This window comes from Taeniopygia guttata, chromosome 2 (assembly GCF_048771995.1).
Source record: "Taeniopygia guttata chromosome 2, bTaeGut7.mat, whole genome shotgun sequence".
NCBI lineage: Eukaryota > Metazoa > Chordata > Aves > Passeriformes > Estrildidae > Taeniopygia > Taeniopygia guttata.
Genome location: NC_133026.1, coordinates 101,631,084 through 101,649,088, shown reverse-complemented (window position 1 = coordinate 101,649,088; position 18,005 = coordinate 101,631,084). Strand labels below are relative to the sequence as shown.

Here is an 18,005-nt window from a genome sequence, read left to right as displayed (position 1 = left end):
ATACTATAGGCATTTATTAGATAACTACTTTGGCAGACCAAAGTAGTTATCTAAAAAATGACCAACTGGGGAGATTTGTTATTTCTACTGTGAGCTATAGATGATTCTGCTTGCAAATCTCCAAAAATTATGTAAACATGAAAAAATGTAATTTAAAGTCTGGTTAATTTTAATGATAAGCACAACACGTTTTGAGCGTTTTATGATGGTGTTTTGTTTGCCATAACTTATATAACATATGAAAGAGTTTATGTACTTTTCCATAACAGACTACTTTTATATTCCCTGTTGTCCAAAGATTCTAAATAAAATTCTATTTCTGCTTCTCAGGTTGTTTTTGAAGTGGTTACTTCAGGTCACTCTGGATATGTGGCTATTGATGAAGTGAAAGTTCTAGGACATCCATGTAGTAAGTACCTATCTTGTGTTGTAAAGCCAGATCCCCTAAAATAAATGTGCTACTATGCTTTGATAAATGTGGAGCAAAAGACAAGGAAAATGTCAGAAAACAATGTCACTGCCAAAAGTACAGGCTGAGTATATATATGAAGTGTTGCTAAACTTGGCATCATTGTACCTTATTGTCTTTAAAGACATCTCTGCTATGTGCACCTTGTGTACAGCACTTAGCATGCATTCCAAACCCAAAGTGGGTGATATGGCAACTCCTTTAGAAAAAAATCACCAAATCATCATAATTCTGTGATTCGAAGATTTGTTGATGAGGTTTCTGTCTGTATCAAAAATTCAGTGCAGTCACAAGCTAAGACATTAGTGAGAGCAGACAAACAGCACAACAGCTGACTATATAAAATTATTTTTTCCAAGGCTTAGAGGGAAGAAAACTCAGCTGGCTGAGTGGAGCTTTGCTAAGCAAGGTTACTCAGGGTACTTCCCAAGGTTCATGGCTCAGTTTCTGCACTGTTTTACTTCTTTATGTTTCAGATATATTTCTTTATCTCATTGTTAAGGATATGTAATACTTAATTATCCTGAATTGTCAAGTCAGACCTTATAAATAAAGCTTTAATGTGGTAATCCAGACATAAGTAAATAGACTACTTATATAAAACATTACTTCACATGTATGCTGTTTATTAAATAAGATATATTAAGATCATACATAGAATAGTAGGTTGTGATCTTACAGACCAAATGACTGAGTAGTGGGGAAGAAGACACCAACTTCTGTGTGATCATTCCTCTTATACCATATTGTACTTGCATGCATTTGTTGTGGCTTTTAAGAAAGAGCTGTGATTCCAAATAAAAAGTGCTCTATCAGTTAGTATCAAAGCACCTCATAAAAATGGTTTTAGTGTTAATGGCAGGAAGACACACACATTTCTTCAAATAGAGAGACAGTTATGCAGAATCAGCAGCTGTTATTTCTGAGTCACTTATTTCTAATAAACACTGCAGGCTCTCATGTTGTTAGAAAGTATAGGTGCTTCTGCATTTTGAATTTATATCCTTGATTCAGGCAGGATAAGTCTGAAGCAGCATTTTGGCAGCTTACTAATTTTTTATACAGATCTTGAGAGGTTTGATGTTTGCGTTTGTACCAATCAATTCCCAAATCCTGCAAATAATTCTTGTTAGTGTGGAGACTGAGTTATAGCCCATAGCATGTAGAGTTCTAACATAACAGTATTGAAATGCAAAAGCTTTAATGAAAAGTTCTTTGATGAAATAATTAAAATGTTAGAAATTAAGACATCAAACCAGTTAAGAAAATTGAGAAAGTGTGAAAATTGAAGTAATAATACTCTGTGTCTAAAACTTTGTAAAGCTCATGATGATAGTCTTTCTATATATCCCCAGAAAAATAGTTCTGGAATTGTTAACTCTTTAAACAAAATTGAAATGGGAGAAATATTAGATAGGCAGTTGCCTGGTTAGTACAAAGACCAAGCAGAAGACAGATTGTAGGCACATAGAAATTAAAGGAATGGGTTGTGATAGATGGGCTGGTTTTTGTGTGTATGTGTTTGTTTGTTTTTAAAGCCTAATGCTCTTCTCCACTTAGGCCATAGTTGCTAATTCAGAAAAGCTAGTTTTTTCGAATTTTAAGAAGACCAAGGAAACACTAAAATGGAGGGGGGTAAAAGCAGGTTTAAAAAAAAAAAAAAAAAAGAAAAAAAAGACAGGTGAGAAATGGGGAACATACTGAAGAATTTTACTGGATATTCTGACATAATTAGTTTCATAGACAAAGAAGTGGAGAATTTTGGCCTCAACTCTCTCTGCCCTAATTAGGAAATATTTGAAGAAAAAAAAAAGGCTGTATGTGTAATAAATTTGCTGTAAAGATATTTGCAAAAATATTTTATCGCATATTTAGATATTAATTTGAGCTATTTTATTCCATCTCCTTTTTCTTATACTGTCTTGCACTGGATATTTAGCAACTTTTTCATGAAGCTAGCTATTTATAAATTTCTTAAAAATGCAATTTCTCCCAGTAATAAGGGTTTTTAAGAAAATATCATCCACACTTTAAATTATTGCAATGCTCTGCTAGAAGATAGATGCTTAGTTTGCTAGTCTACTGCTAGTACTAAGATTTTCATGTTGAAAAACAATGTTCACAGCCTGGTTTATTTATTAGTATAGACAGTGCAAGAAATCAGCTTGGTTGCAGTAGGGTTTGAGTAGGTTGGGGAATATTGTGCTTTAAATTATAGGTTTCTTTATAAAATATCTATATTTTTCTATATTACATGTTTGACTCTTTTTAGTAAAACAAAAATACACACACTTTTTTACTTCAGCAGAAATAATTCTTGTTTGAATATCAGTTTCAGCTTGCCTGTAGGCATATTGCTTTAGTTTTTACTGAGATTGTTTTATCTTTCTAAATGAAAAATAAGCATTGGTATGGAGCATATGTGTTGTGTTTTGGTTTTTTTTCTGCAGTGTTGTTGAAAAGTATTGTGTTTAAAGAACGCAGCTGTAGTTGATGAGGAGTATGATGTTAGTATTGTACCTGTTTGGTGGGCTGCATTTCTAAAGGATCTCTTCTATAGACAGTGTACTTGGTTAAGAAGAAAAACCTGTTCCCCTGATAACATCATTTCTTACTGGTTTGTCTTGTTGGTAGTGCAAGCATCTAATAGGTGTGTCTTCAAAACATTTTTCGTTTTCAATATGATCTTTTTTTAATAGATTGTTATTTCAAGAGGGATGCTGAGCTAAGATAGTTTACAAAGCAGGAACAATTACACAGCACCTTTCTATTCTGATCTTTCCAAGGCATGGAAGTAAACCAACCTAAAATCTAATGTGTAGTAAGTGACTTGAACCTTTCAAAGCAGAACTATTTCATTTCCTTGGTGCATTTTCTTTATAGCCAGTACTTTGGTCTTGCATAACTTTAATGGTTGTATCTTTTCCAACAGCAAAAACTCCCCATTTCTTGCGTCTTCAGAGTGTGGAAGTCAATGCAGGACAGTTTGCTACTTTTCAATGCACTGCTAATGGTGGAACAGACTCAGGTGACAGACTCTGGTTACAGGTAATTTCTTTTTTTCCTAATGCATTGGTATCTGGAGGGAGGAGAGAGTCTGAAAGAAATGTAAACCGTGAAATATTATGGGCTCTCAATCTCATCAATATTAGATTTTATAATGCCTTTGAACTGCTCCATGGTAGGTATTCTTTTGTAGACAGTGCTGCTCGGAGATTTTCTTGCCTTGTTTCAGTGGAATGCCTTACTAAAAATAAAGGTACTGTTTTCCTTATATGTGGCAATCATGAGTAAAGGCTAAATCCCCAAGGAAGAACAGATGACTTTCTTATAATGTCTGTGCTGGCTAACTACAGTATTATGCATAATGATTTTCTTGGCTTACCTCTATCTCTGTTTAGTATTTCCAGCTAAAATTCCATTCTTACACTTTAGGTGTAGAGAAGACCGTGTATAACAATCAAATCTGACCTTCTGTATCTCAAAGCCAAGGAATCTTACTTATATTCATTGAGTCCATTTTCTTTTACTGAATCGGTAATGTAGCTTCTAGATGGGTGTCAGATCTTGATTTAAAGTCTGTCTCCAAATAATTTTCTTTCAGTAAAGATACTGTTCCCTTATTCATATGTGTAGCCTTGTATCAAAAACATGCTATTTTGCTTGATCTTTTTTAATAGTGGAGGTGCAAGTTTAATGGCTGTATTGCTGCCATTATTACACTGTTGTTCCTTACAGCAAGCAATAGTGTTTGGACTTAGCATTAGGGATACAGCAGCCTCCAGATTCCAGTGATTTCCATACATAAAAACCAACATGCCAGAACTGAGACTTTGTGAGAAGGAAGTAAGGACAATCAAAATAAGTAAAACAATGTCTGAGAAGTTCAATCAGGTGAAGCTACAGTAAGTGGAGAAAGAGGGATAGGTGAAATTGGCAGTGGCAACAGGTGTGACTTAGAAATTAAATTCCTCTATATATGTTTTTAAGCAATTCCAGACTTTTACTATAGTTAACCTTTTCCATTTGCATTTTATAAATGCATTTGCATTTTATAAATTATTTAAGTGTGTAGGTTAAACAACTGAGTAGTTACAAAATTTCTAGCAAAAAAGTAAAATTAAAATCACTTGAAAAGCAAAGCTTCATATTTATCTGTATATGAATGATGGATTGTTATGTCTGTTCAGAAAAAGCCTGATCAAGTACATTGAAGGCAATGAAGATCTCCTTTGGTTTTATTTGGGTTTACATGGGTATTTCCAGCCTCTTGCTGATACAAGGCTGATATTTTTCTAGTGTTCCAGCACCTTAAAGACAATATTCACTGTTGAATTGGTAGAATTAGACTCCTGTCTTTCTGAAGCCACCAAGATTTTTTTGAAAGAATTCTTTTTCTAGTCATGAAAGGGTTTAGCATGTATGGGAAAATAATGGGTTGCTATTTCATCAGCTATATCCTTTCTAGAACCTTTGAACTTTGATGTAATGCTCTACTGTAAATCTGAAGGTAGAATTCAATATAATTAAATCCTCATTCCATTCAGTTTTTCCAAATGTTTCAGGACAGTACCATTTCACCTTTATTTTTTTTTTTTTCACAGAATTTAGGACACATAATTTTTTTAGCATAATGTAATTTCTTTGTAGAAATTACATACCCTTCTAGACTTCATGTAATACAAAACTATTTTATTAACAGCATATCAATTCCAAAATATCTGAGCTTAATTGAGTTGATTCCTTGTTTATACATGAGATTTTTTTTTTTTCTATATGAAGGATAAGAAAGGAGTGACAGACTAATAGAAGAATTCTATCTTCCTACAGGGCCACTATTTATTTATTCTGCCTGTACAACTATAGGTCCCTCTGGTAATCAGCCTAAGGTTGTGCAAATTCCAGGTGTGCCTTTGCATAAGAATGTTTTAGAAGTTGACAGGATCTCCTGGATAGCTTGTATTTTTGCACTTGTTTGCCGGTTTCCACAGATGTCTGCTGCAATGTACAGTAAGGCTGATCAAACAGTTGCATGTGTGGGGTGCTGCAAAGCTAGGCTATGAGAGAACAGTTCCCTACAGGATCACCTGTATTTTAGCACACTAGGTCATTACTGGGTAACAGATCCCCAGCCCTTGCAGCTGTCCATTCATCACCTGACTCTGGTTTTGTGATGTGATGTTGAGGAATTTTGTATATGCCTGTATATGACATCTCATGATGCAGGACTATGAGACCAGTGCAGCTATCAGTAACAGCTCTCAGAAAACATGGAAACATGGCATCTTCTACATCATATGACTGGTTCAATGGACATTGAAAATCCTTGCATTCCCAGTAGCACTAAACCAAATATTCAACTACAAAACATCTTAATAAAAGGCATTCTTATATACGCTAGAGCCAGAATAAAATGAACACCATTCCCTGGGAACATTTATGGTAGTACTCAGGTTAGAGGGATTCAGGCTTTAGTGGCACTGCAAACGAATCATGCAGTCTCCATTATATGCTTAGTTTGTTCACCAGTAAGACTGTGCCTTTTCTACTATCCTTCTGGCGGTCTGTTTCATTACACCTATAAAACCTTATGGGTACATAATAGTAAATAAATAAATAAATACAGTTGAGTGTTATTATCAGGGGCTTTTCAGCATTTCTGCCATGTAAGTCGTATCAGGAGACCTAATCTGTTTGGATTTGACAATTTCAGAATACTGTGAGATAATTTGCTCCCAAATGATTTCCAGTACCTGTCATTTTTTTCAGATTCACACTGTTAGTCTAAACTGCAGGTAAATTGCCAGGATGAAATCACAAACCCACTGAATTCAGTGACATTTCTGAAGTTTCCAGTAGTGGCAGGATTTCACTACTGTACTTCTGCCTCTTTTATTTAGTACATCTCTGCTTCTATGCAGCAGAGTTCAAGTTTAGAGGTACACATTTATCTGACTAACAAATTCTTTACTTTTTACAGTCTGCTGGACTGTGAGTGCTATATGTTCTTTATAAAAAAATGAATAGTTGAGAGTTGGTTTGTTATTTTAGTCTCTGTGTCTTTCCTAAGTACTTGTTGGAAACAGCTTCTAAGTTCTAAGTCCAATAATGCCCAGGTCTTGAAGCAATCCTAAGTGAAATCCATAAATCATACTTTATTTCCATCACTTTTCTTTTTTTCCCCTCTTTTCAATTCTTTCCTAGTCTTATTCCCTATGGAACATGAAGTCTGTTAATTTATAGAGTATTGTAGAACTTTTTGCAATTGAAAGGGCCTTGAGGGAATCTAAATTCATATGTTAGCTGCCCAAATTAGACTACTGAGGCATGAAATTTGTTTCATGATGCTGTGATCAGTATTTACTCTTTTGGGAAAGGGAAGACAGAAAGGGAAGAAAGCTGTTTACCTACTGCATAGTGCAGAACAACATTTTTCTTCATTCCACTAGGCAGCCATACTCCCTAGTTCATGAGGTATGATCACAAGCTTGTCAGATAATCTGACAGCAAATTGTGGGTATTTTCAATGATACCATTTCAGGATAAATTCAAATGAAAGGACTCAAGAAAACCACATGCTATCACACAAGTTTGTTTTTGCCATTGTAATGAGTGTCTTGTCATTGGTCATAAGGTCACTGGTTAGATTGTATGTTTATGAATTCACATCTCCACAAGCTTATTTTCTTAATGTAAACATACCTTAAAAATAAATTGGAATTTCTACAATTAAAAAATCTGTCTAATCTGCTTACATTTTCTTTTCCACATCTGTGAACAACACAGGTTCTTGCCAGTATGGGATGACTCTTTCTCTCCTACTGAATGGTTGAGCAAAAATGTCATTCCTGTGCTCCCACTGTTGGAAAGAAATGAACAGGTGCAACACTGAACCGTTAATAGTCAAATGAAAGCAGCTGAGACACTCTTCTGAAAATCCTATTAGTGTCCAATAAATTGGCATAGGAAACACAAATCTGAATTATAGGAGAGAGGGCATAGAATTCCTTTTTGAAAGTAATCTGCTTTTGGTGCAGTGTATTGGCTTGCAAGGAATTGGCTTGGTTTTCCTTAGCTTCTTAGGCCTGTCTCCATTTCTTCATTTTCCCATCCTCATCTGCTTCTCCTCATTATTTGCAGAGGGTTCATTCAATTGCTTCTATTTGCTGCTTATTCTTTGAGTGAGCTACAATATTATTTACAGGAAATTGCTGTCAAATCATACCCAGATATAATGAAATTCCATTTTAATATCAAATACAATCTTTTGGTACTGCAATTGCATTTTTCAGACATGTGCTCTGACTCAGTGTTAGTAGCCTTTCTTGAGAGAGGTTTCTCAAAGAGTGGAAAGCTATAGGTGATGAAAAAGGCAGGTCATCACTTCATTGCACTAATTTATTTTTCCTGGCTTTCTTCTGAAACACGGTTGAAATGTAAATAGTTACTTTAAAATATAATTCTCAGACACACAAATTGTATTGCAGAAATAGAGAACTAAAAGTAGAAATTTGTTGAAGATGAGCAGATAACAATAGGATCTCAGGATATGTCTTGACATAGTAATCAGCATCATCAGATTTACCAGTAGAAAGAGACTAATGGATGTTTTTTTTGATAAAAGGGGAGAGGGTGAAATCTTTCATACCTTGGTTTATGCATGCAGAATGTATACTACTTCATTGGCAGACAAGAAACTAAGAACAGTATCACTTTAATGGCCAATCTCTCTTCTACCTTAGGTAAATAGTTTATTTCCTGGATTTTGCTTTTCTTTTTGTCTTTCTTGAAAGCTATCTTTCACCTTATTCAGTGTATTTTTTTATCTTCAGTAATCTTTGGCTGAAGGTATGAAGACTATGAAAAATTTTATTCATCTATATACAAAACTACCTGTATGCATTATTTATTACTTTTTCAAAGGAAGATATATAGTCCTATGTCAGAGGGAGTTCTGGAAAGCAAATTGTTTTCCCCAGGAATACAAACATACCCAAATGACAGATATCAAAAACATCCTTGTAAGAATGTAGAACAAGTGAAATTACTCTTTGCAGATGATGAAAATCAAATAGATTTATAGGATATACAAAATTTTGTGTGTGTGTCTGTGTGCTTGTTTATGTAAATTGCATACAGTAACCCAGAAGGTGAATGAAGTTCTGGACTTCCGTAAGAATTTTTTGTTGTTGAGACTTTTGTTGAGACTTTCCCATAATTATAACTTTCATTGCCACGTTTTGAAGCACTTGAGGAAAAAAATGTTGTGGCCATTTTGATCATGAAGCAGTATGTTATATCATACATGTGTCTTACAACTTCGTAACACAAACAGGTGGAACTATTAATGTAAACTGTACAATGAGATAGGCCTAAAGATGTTCTTTTGAATACTAAATTATTTGCTTTTTGATGAGTAGGTGCATTTGTGTACTACAGGAGTACACAAGACCATTTTTCCACCTGCTCATGAATAGCTCAGTCTTCCAAGACTGGTCAAACCACCTAGTGCACTGCAAATTGTCTAAGAGTACATTGCCTTGAGAAGAACTTTAATGACAGTCAGCAAAATATTTTGCCAAGATTCCATGCATCCTGAAGCATATCCATCCTGATATGTTTTTAGTAGATAAGCTGAGATAATTTTACTCTCAGAAGAACAATTAATATCCTATAGGACAGGACACTATACATTACATAACTGCATAGGTGAAAGTCAAATCTTTTTTTTTTTTTTTTTTTTTTTTTAGTTCTGGTGATTATTTAATATTATTTCCAGGTTTTGGAATGTTAATTTCTTTGTGTCCCCTTCACCACTCATGTATATATTTACTTCTTTTTTTGCAGTATATATCCTGTATTTTCTATTAATTGTAATTAATCAGTTTTAAGGTTTTTTTCAGTAATTGCACAGAAATCTTACAATATGGCAGAAGAATGGCTATGAAGAACAGAGTGTAGGAGGCTTGTGATATGTATTGTGGTTGTGTTAGCCAGCGTCTGAGGAGCTGTGATCTTTGGGGAAACCTTTTCCCTCATTATCTACCTTACATGTGAATTATCTGATGCATATACTACACTTTTTTACATTTTTTATTCTTGTCTAAATATAGATTTTACTAATGCTTCTCTGATGCTAAGATTTCTCTTACTGTATCTTTAATATTTAGTGATACCAGAGACAAGGAGAAATTAATTAATTGTAGATTTTTAATGATAAATCCCAGTGAACATATGCAAGAAGCAAAATATCATCTTGAAATTGATCTATCTGTGAAGTGTTTTGACTTTGGTGAGATTTTGGAGGTGGCAGAAACCTTTGAGTCTAGTGCTTTAATTACTAAGCTGTATGTAGCTGGATGTGTTTGGAGTGTGGTGGGAATGTCCATTAATGGTGGCTTTCCTCTTTGGACACCAAGTTCTCTGTTACAGGCTCACTTCAGCAGCACTAAGTGGTACAGCAGGTGCTGTGTACTCTTCCCTTGTAAAATGAGCAGTTAAAGGCACAGCTGGAAAAAGTCAAATGCCTGCTAGTGCAGCAGCCACTCTGAATCTATAGCCTTCCATGACTTGTAGGAGATGGTGCCCCTGTAACAGTGGAGCCAGAAATAAGCCTTACAGTCTCTCCAGATATTGAGGAAGCCTGGCCAGCAAAGCTGCTCTACAAGGCTACGCCTCTCAATCCACCCAGACTGGAACGCACGGCACAAAAAAGCCAAATCATGAAGGAATGTCTGTGAATTTTGTTATTAATACTAAAGTAATTCTGATAGGGGTAGGTGGAAGAATAAACATCACTTTCATCATCGTGTACCAGCCCCATCATTCCTAAATGGTGTGTAAGTGTTACACAAAATAGTAGAATTTTGGTTAAAATACTTAACTGAAAGTTGTGAAGTTTTATGTTCTGATATTACTTAAAACCCTTAAATCAGAAACTCTTCAGGTCAATAAGCACAACAGACCATTTTGGTAGTGATGCCAAAAAAGAAACTTAAAGGGATATCAGCAATTTTGAATATTTTATTTAAAACCCTAAAACCGTAAGCAGCCCTTGATGCAGTAGGAAAAAAGTAGCATAGATAGAGGGAAGATGTGCTTTCCTCTGTAGTGGTGCTGGTCATCCATCAGGTTGTAAGGAGTGAAAATGGGTGGTGTCCTCCAAAGCCTTCCTTCATCACCTGTCTAGGAGAGGTGGAGTCTGCTCTGCCCAGAGTCTGCTTGTGACACTGAAATGTACATTTGGTATCCAACTAGTATACCCAACTGTTCCTGCTTACGATGGTAATATGGGGTCTGAAAATTTTTAATAGAGGCATTAAAGTTTGAAAAAGCCTTTTTATCACAAAAATACTGTCCCTCATCTGCTGTCTCTTTGGTAATCTCCAGTGTCCAAAAGAGACTTGAGAGAAGAAGTAAATCTGCAACACTGATCAACTGTGGAAGTTTTGCTTTTAGAGTTACACTGTAAACTCTGTTAAATCCACTTCGTTATGGACAAGACTGCAAAACCTTTTGAGACCTGGTGAAAGCTTGGCAGGGTTTGTTTGCAAGTAACCTGAACAATTAGTGGATTTTGATATTCTGCATTTGCATGTTAGAGCTGTAGTCTCAGAACTGCCATGCAAGAGAGCTGTTATTATTTTTGTACTACAAGGATGATACAAAACTTGAACTCTGGACAAAATACTTGTGGTAGCAGGTAATAATGGTTCTTGTTTCTTCTTCCTTTTCTCCCTGTTTTTGATATGTATCTCAGGTGTTCAGAAGCTACCAAATATTAATGAATTAGCTACATACATTGATTTGCAGAAAATTTGCTTATCTGCAAACAGTCATGGACATAAGTCAGAGGGGATACATGTAAACCTTTCCCTTCCTCCATACCCATATATATATTCTCATATGATGAACTGACCCATAAGAGAAGTTATTCTGGGATTACCTTTATCAGGGGTAACCTTTTTGAAAGGTCAAACCTTTTTGAAATTCTTGTCTGATTTATAAAATTAAGTAACCCAAGTGTTCACTTTCCAAGAAACTCCTTGTGATGTGTTAGTCTTCCAGTTATTCTGGAGTGTTAAATTATAAAATGTGATTAGCAGACATAAGATAATGAAACAGTTGACCTGTGCCACAGAGGGCTGGTTAAATTCAGCTTTCCTTTCAAGAGTGCAGGATGTTGGCCTGTTTCTGGATCCTGAAGACTGCCTTGATATGAAGCACTGTTCAGCAGAAGTAGAATCAGTCAAGGACATGCAAGGATTAGGGAACTGATGAAATAAATTCAGTAAATTTTCTGTGTTATGCTGGACTTTTGGGAGGAAGAAATAATGACTTTTACCATGAATACTGTAGGTAAAATGTACAAACTTACTGCTGGGAGGAAGGTAGCTTTTTCAAATTGGAGTTGAGGAGAAGCTTTTTTTTTTTTTTTAAATAAAGAATAAAGGTTGTTGAAGCTGTTTTGAGGCAAGGAGAACCAAAGTTTAAATTAAATCCAAGGAGAACACGATGGGAAGGAAACAGACCACTGAGAAAGGTGAGTGTTGGGGAGGAAGCTGCTAAACTGTGACTGTCTCAGTAATTAAGACTGAAACCCCTGCAGCCAAACCCCTCTATATCATCTTCCCTGTTACATGAACCCACGTGTGCCTTCTTTACTACTGATTATTACTGCTTGGTTGTCTGTATTCATAGACTGCACGGTCAGTATTGAGGGGTTTATTGCAGCTTTTCTGCCTCTGTTCTCACCATTCATTCCTCCCGTTATGAAGAATTGATCCAGGAGGCAGTAGTTGAGCGCCTCATGATTTGGCATCCTCAAAGCTGTATGTGTTTCTTTCTTAGCTGCTTCTTCCTTACCTGCTTTGTAGGACTCAGTGTTGCTTTGGGTTTGCCTGCTATTCTTACTGTGTTAAACTTTGGAATAGACTTCAGAATGGCCCCAGAACTTTTTCTTCCCATGCTGCCTTCCTTCCTAAAATTAACACTTCTGCAGTGAAGGGAATGTGGAGCATGAGTGCACTGGTTTTTAAGTCTCCTGTCATGTAGTTGCATAGAAAAGGCAGACAAAGACCTGCATTGCTATGCTTTGTATGGTGTGTACCAATGAAAATTAAGCTAATGAACTCTGCTTCCTCATTTTCTCCTCATCACTTTGCTCCTTTCTAGCCCCTCCTGGCATCTGCAGAATGCCAAGCCCCAGAGTATTTAAATTCCTGTATATGTTCTCTTCTATGTTTTTAGCAAGGTATTCATACTACCTCTTGGAATTTTAAACACAAATAGAAGGATGATGAGAAGTATTAAGTGTTATGTACTTCAAAGAATTAAAATACAGTAGGTCTGCGAGTTCAACAAAATGCATAGTAGATACATGGATCATTGCCATAATTTTTATCCAAAGTATTAAATAAGTGTTAGATAGATATTTCCTGGTACTTTGTTTTCTCCAGATGTTTCCAAGGCTGTAGTTTCCTACAACTCATTTTATATTCTATTGTGTGCTATTAAAAATGAATTGAAAGAAAATTTTGAATTTTACATATTTTGTGAGCACTGGCAAATTGTTAGAGGAGATAAACTCTTCTTAGATGCTCTTGAATTTAAAGGAAAAATAAGAAATAGATTGAACAAGAGTTTCATTTTTGGGTTGATTTTTCTTTCTTCTAAAATGTCTGTGTAATGATAACAGATTTTCTCCTGTCAGAATGATACAAAATAATTTCAGTACATGAGTAGAGAGTGACTGCTTTGGTTAAATTACACAGAATTTAATGACTCCAGAAAATGCATTGTCTTTGTTTACTTTCTATGTTTGTATCTGTGTCTTCAAATAGATGTCAGGGCTTAATATTTGATGTGACTACTCCATGTGTAACTTAAATAGTGTTTTATGGTACTACCTGACAGCTCCAGCCCATATTTAGATTTACTCATAATAAACAGGGACTTCTGCAGGCCTGTGTGATTTGAAGAAAAGGCTCAGTTATCAAACATTAAATTACTGAAAAGAGAAACCTTTCTTGAAAGGTAAAATAATAATAGTTTGCTTGAATGCCCATTAGTTACACCTGCAGAGTGCAATTCTGTCTCATAGAAGAATAATTCCAAATAGGACAATAATAATCTTTTTCCATCATGGCCTTATTACTTGAATGAAATATAGCTGTTAACTTAGACAGATGGAATAAATAAAGGATAATCACAGGATATGTGATGGCTCTAATCTAGACTGACAGTTGTGTTGGTTATGAACACAAATCTAGAAATTCAGAGGTAGCCATCTTAGTTACTGGAATTATATGAACTCTGCAAAGCAATTTTCCTGAGGTATTAATTACTATTTGATTTAGATTTTAAACATATTTTAAAGAAAAATTGCTTCTGGCCTTGCTGCTTTTATTTGAGATCCCACTGGTATAACTCTAATCACAATTTTATAAATGTGCGTATTTGGAAGTGGGATAATGCAAACCTTTTCTTCTGCTAAAAGTATGAAAAGCTGCCTAATCTACCTTTATGGACAGAGGGTGACTGATGTTTCCTTTTAACTCTCTTCTCACAAAATTGTTGATACATGCCTTGAGAGTGACTATCGCTGGTAGTGCTGAATGCAGCATCCCTGAAGTTCAATACCTTCGAATTGCTGCTATGTTTTTGTTAAAAGTATTTCTGAAATGTTTAATATATAGATTGTTGCTGATAAATTGCTGTTCATTTAATAGACTTAGAGTTAGTTCATTGCCTAGAAGAGCCAGTAAGTGTGATTTAAATAACTATAACCTATTTCTTTTCATTCTAACTTGCCTAAAATGGAAAAATAACGTGCATTTTAAAGTGCTTTTAGCTGTCTGTATATGCATTTAATATGTTGGTACTAGGAATATGGGGTTTTCAAGCTGTGTAAATCCTGAAGTTAAATTAAGCTTATTTTTATACCCTATATATTAAATAACTTGTTGTTTAATAGAAAATTTATTCTTACAAATGACTTACCAGTTATGTATTTTCATTAGTTGGCTTAAGTAGCATTTTTTCATATAGGTATTTGGTATTTTTTGAAAGCTTTCTCTGAGCATTTGAAAATGCACAGGTTCCTCTGCAGCCAGTGGAATCAGTCGCTTTCATTTCTGTATCTCAGTGTTTATTCTGTGACCATAGTTCTTGTGTTCTAAGGAGGTGAGATAGCTCTGCCCAGGGGATGTGGCCTTTGTAGTCCAAGCAGGTCTAACATTAAATGATTATGGCAGCTTCCTCTTTGTAAAGAATGAAGTATCCTGTTCACACAGCTCTCCAACTCCCAGAGGCAGGAAAAGCTAACAGCCCTAATCAGTAGTAAAGCCTCAGACTTTTGTCTGGCAAAGCAGAGCTAAAGTAAAGAAAGTTAAAAGAACAGTTTATTTATTTTTAAATTATATTATAAAAAAATAAACAAATGAAACAAAAAAAAAAAGCCCCACCCAGAACACAGGATGCTACAAATTTGCTCCAACAACCTGTGCTAGTAGGTCTTAATACCAGTACCGTAGTGTTATATTGTAAATCATGAATTTTATCCTCGTTTCTGGAATGGGGTTAGTAAATTACAGACTTGTCATTTTTTTGTTTATTTTTCAATAAAATATCATGTATTTGGGAAGACTCAGGCTTTCATGTAAAAAATGAGAGTTCTTAAGACCTACTAGTAAATTTCAGAATCTCAAAAAACCTGTGATTAAAGTTTTAATTACTATAGCTAGTAAAACGGTATATCATAAGTGAACTCTTCTTTGTGGGAGTTCAGATTGTTGTACTAGTGAGGAATGAAAACTTACTTTTCAGAAGGCTACTAAAAATAGTTCTTTCTACAGAAATTGTAGCTGCATGTACTAGCATGCTTAATAAACAAATTTTAATTTGATAAGTTTTTTTTAGCCGTTCTGTTGGCACGCAGCACTGAGAACTTGTAATTTATCATACAGTGAGCTAAAATGGGCCTGTTACATACTGGAAACAAGATACCATACCTGGGTAGCTTACTGAAGTCATTGCAGTAAAACAAAATGTGAATCACAAATAAAGGAAGTGAAGCTGGGTATGTGGGTACAGTTACAACAGAAATGATTCTGTAGTCATAGATCAAATTGTAAATAGCATTTTTTCTGACTAAAAATACTCTTCTGCCATTTGTCCACTGCTGAAATAAGAGTTTGGGAGAAGTTGTAGGTGTGAGATTATTTTTTTTAAATATTTTTTTTACAGCCTTTGTAACTGTCTTCTTCAATGCCTATAGATTGAACTTTTTTTATACTTGAATTCATTACCTTCATTACTGTTCATTTATGCTTAGGCTTAAATCAATTAGGCAGTTCTCCTACTCATTTGCTGTCATCCCAGAAGGGAGGGAAAACTTGCTCTCTTGGGCTGTATTTTTTTCTTGTGGAACGTAAAGCAATTATGTTTCTTTGTCTTTGTCTGTTATAGACACTATATTTTCCTTGAAAGTATTTCTCCCCAAAGAGACTAAAGAAAAAAAATTGGCTTATTTCTTCTCCTTTGAGTTCTAGTAAAAAATGTCATGGTAGTGATTCTGTGGGACTATTTGAGTTCTAACATATAATTAGACACTCTATACTTTGCCTCCATGAGTTTGTAATGTTCAAGAGAAGTCAGTCAAGATAATCTTTATGGATAATAATCTCCCATATATTTACAGCTTTGTTATAGTAATAACGGCTTTTTATTCCAGAACTCTTTCATTAATTTTGAAGCCACCATTAATAACCTTTTCTCACCTGGATTTTGATAAGAGGGAAAATATGCTCAAATCCTCTGTGGAGCCAAGCTGAGTTACGTTTAAGGTTTCTCTATTTTTTTCATATGAGCAGGTGATGTGCGTCTCCTGAAGTCTGATTTGGCTTCTATTTTTTCAGTTAAAATTATTGGTATGTGAATCAATGGCATGTGTCACAAAGCCATGTAAGTCAATTATTTGATCAAACTAAGATTTTCTGTTGTAGAACAGCAGTTAAAACACTCAAAATCAGGTGAGATTAGTATATTTGAGAATCAGCGGAAGGTGAAAAAGATTATGGGACCCAAGTGAAATAGTAATTTATTGTTACTGCTACAGTGCATTGATTAGTTCCAATTTCCATTCTAGATATGCAGGAAAAGGATGGGAAATACATCCTATGGGGCTGGGTATTGGAGCAGTTGCCTTCAAGGACTGCTGGCAGTTTCTTTGAACACCCAGACTGTGAAGTTCAGGATTTCTACCAGCCACTTGGAGGTCTGAGGGGACGGTGTGGTAGGAGACAGTTCTCTGTAGGGCCAGCAGGTTCTGTGTATGCATCATATCTTGGCAGGATTGCCCCTCTTCATGAACTGCAGATTAAGGCAGAAATTACAGTGTCATTTCCTAGTCCTTTCCCTTCATCTCCTTCTCTGTGGGAACAGCAAGATATTGATATTTTAAAATATTTACACAGTTACTCAGTTGTATGGTAACTTGTAAGAGTCCTGGTAAATTGTGGTTGCAGGTTCCCCACGTGGATGGGAGGATGTACTGTGCAGGCTGTAGAGCAGCGGAGCATGTTCACACTCTAAATGAGCTGAGCTAGTTTAGGTGCTAGAATTAATCAGTGTGTGGCAGTATGTTCCTCCCTAGGGAATAACTTACCTATTTCTTGCCAGGATAAAATAACCTGCATGCATGTTGCATGCCTTCCTGATGTTGCATCTAGGAAAATGGGACTAGTGATATGGATGGGTGTAATGTAACCACAAGATTTGGGTATGTACAGGATCTTTCAAGAGCCTGAAAGCTGTAGTAACATACTTTAAATCTGGCTTATGGCTTGTGATTGATCAGCAGTTTTGCTTATCAGGATTAATTAAGTTATTGTATTAGGCAAGAAATAATGTAGCTTTTAAGAAATAATCATTCTCCAAACTCCTAATTCACCCACAGCTTATCTCCTGTTATCGGCAGCCATTCTTGCTAGAAGGACTTTACAGTGGCAACACTAGTAAAAATAGTAGTTTTGAAATAATAGTTTGAAATGTTTCTTTCCAAGTTTAGGTTTTGGTAACTGTGATGCCGTGTCACAGAATCTGCTTTATCAGCAGCTCAAACTTCGAGGAATCTTAAGGAGCTGTCAATTATCTGAAGTAATTCTCAATAATTTACAACTGAGTAATTTTTAAGGCATGATAGCCCATTCTTCTTTGGACACCTTAAAAACTTTTTTTTTTCTTTCACATAAGCTTTACATCACCCATGTTATCTTTTGAAGAGGAAATAACTCTACATTACTGTGCATTAGAATCAGTATGTATTGTTAATTATGTTGCTTCTTCTTTCTAACAGCATGATTAACTTCGACTTGGTTTTGTGATTTGTGGATGAGTTTAATTTTGTGTGACTGTTGTTTAAAACTCTTTTGTTATAACTTGTATTTCAAGGATATTGCCAATTTAGTGGCAAATAAGATCACAGTAAAATGAGATCAGTATTTTCTATATATCTTAAATTCTGCTGGAGAAACTA

General features: G+C 35.2%; 1 protein-coding gene across 13 annotated transcripts in view; it reads left to right on the top strand.

The window, feature by feature from the left end:
- PTPRM (protein tyrosine phosphatase receptor type M) overlaps nucleotides 1-18,005 on the top strand; it is a 441,751-nt gene that overhangs the window by 147,215 nt on the left and 276,531 nt on the right. For all 13 annotated transcript variants that reach the window (XM_030265998.4, XM_072924519.1, XM_030265997.4 and 10 more), the window contains exons 4-5: nucleotides 331-409; nucleotides 3,402-3,517. In XM_030265998.4, coding sequence (XP_030121858.2) covers nucleotides 331-409; nucleotides 3,402-3,517 — 195 coding nt within the window. The remainder of the gene's footprint in view (nucleotides 1-330; nucleotides 410-3,401; nucleotides 3,518-18,005) is intronic.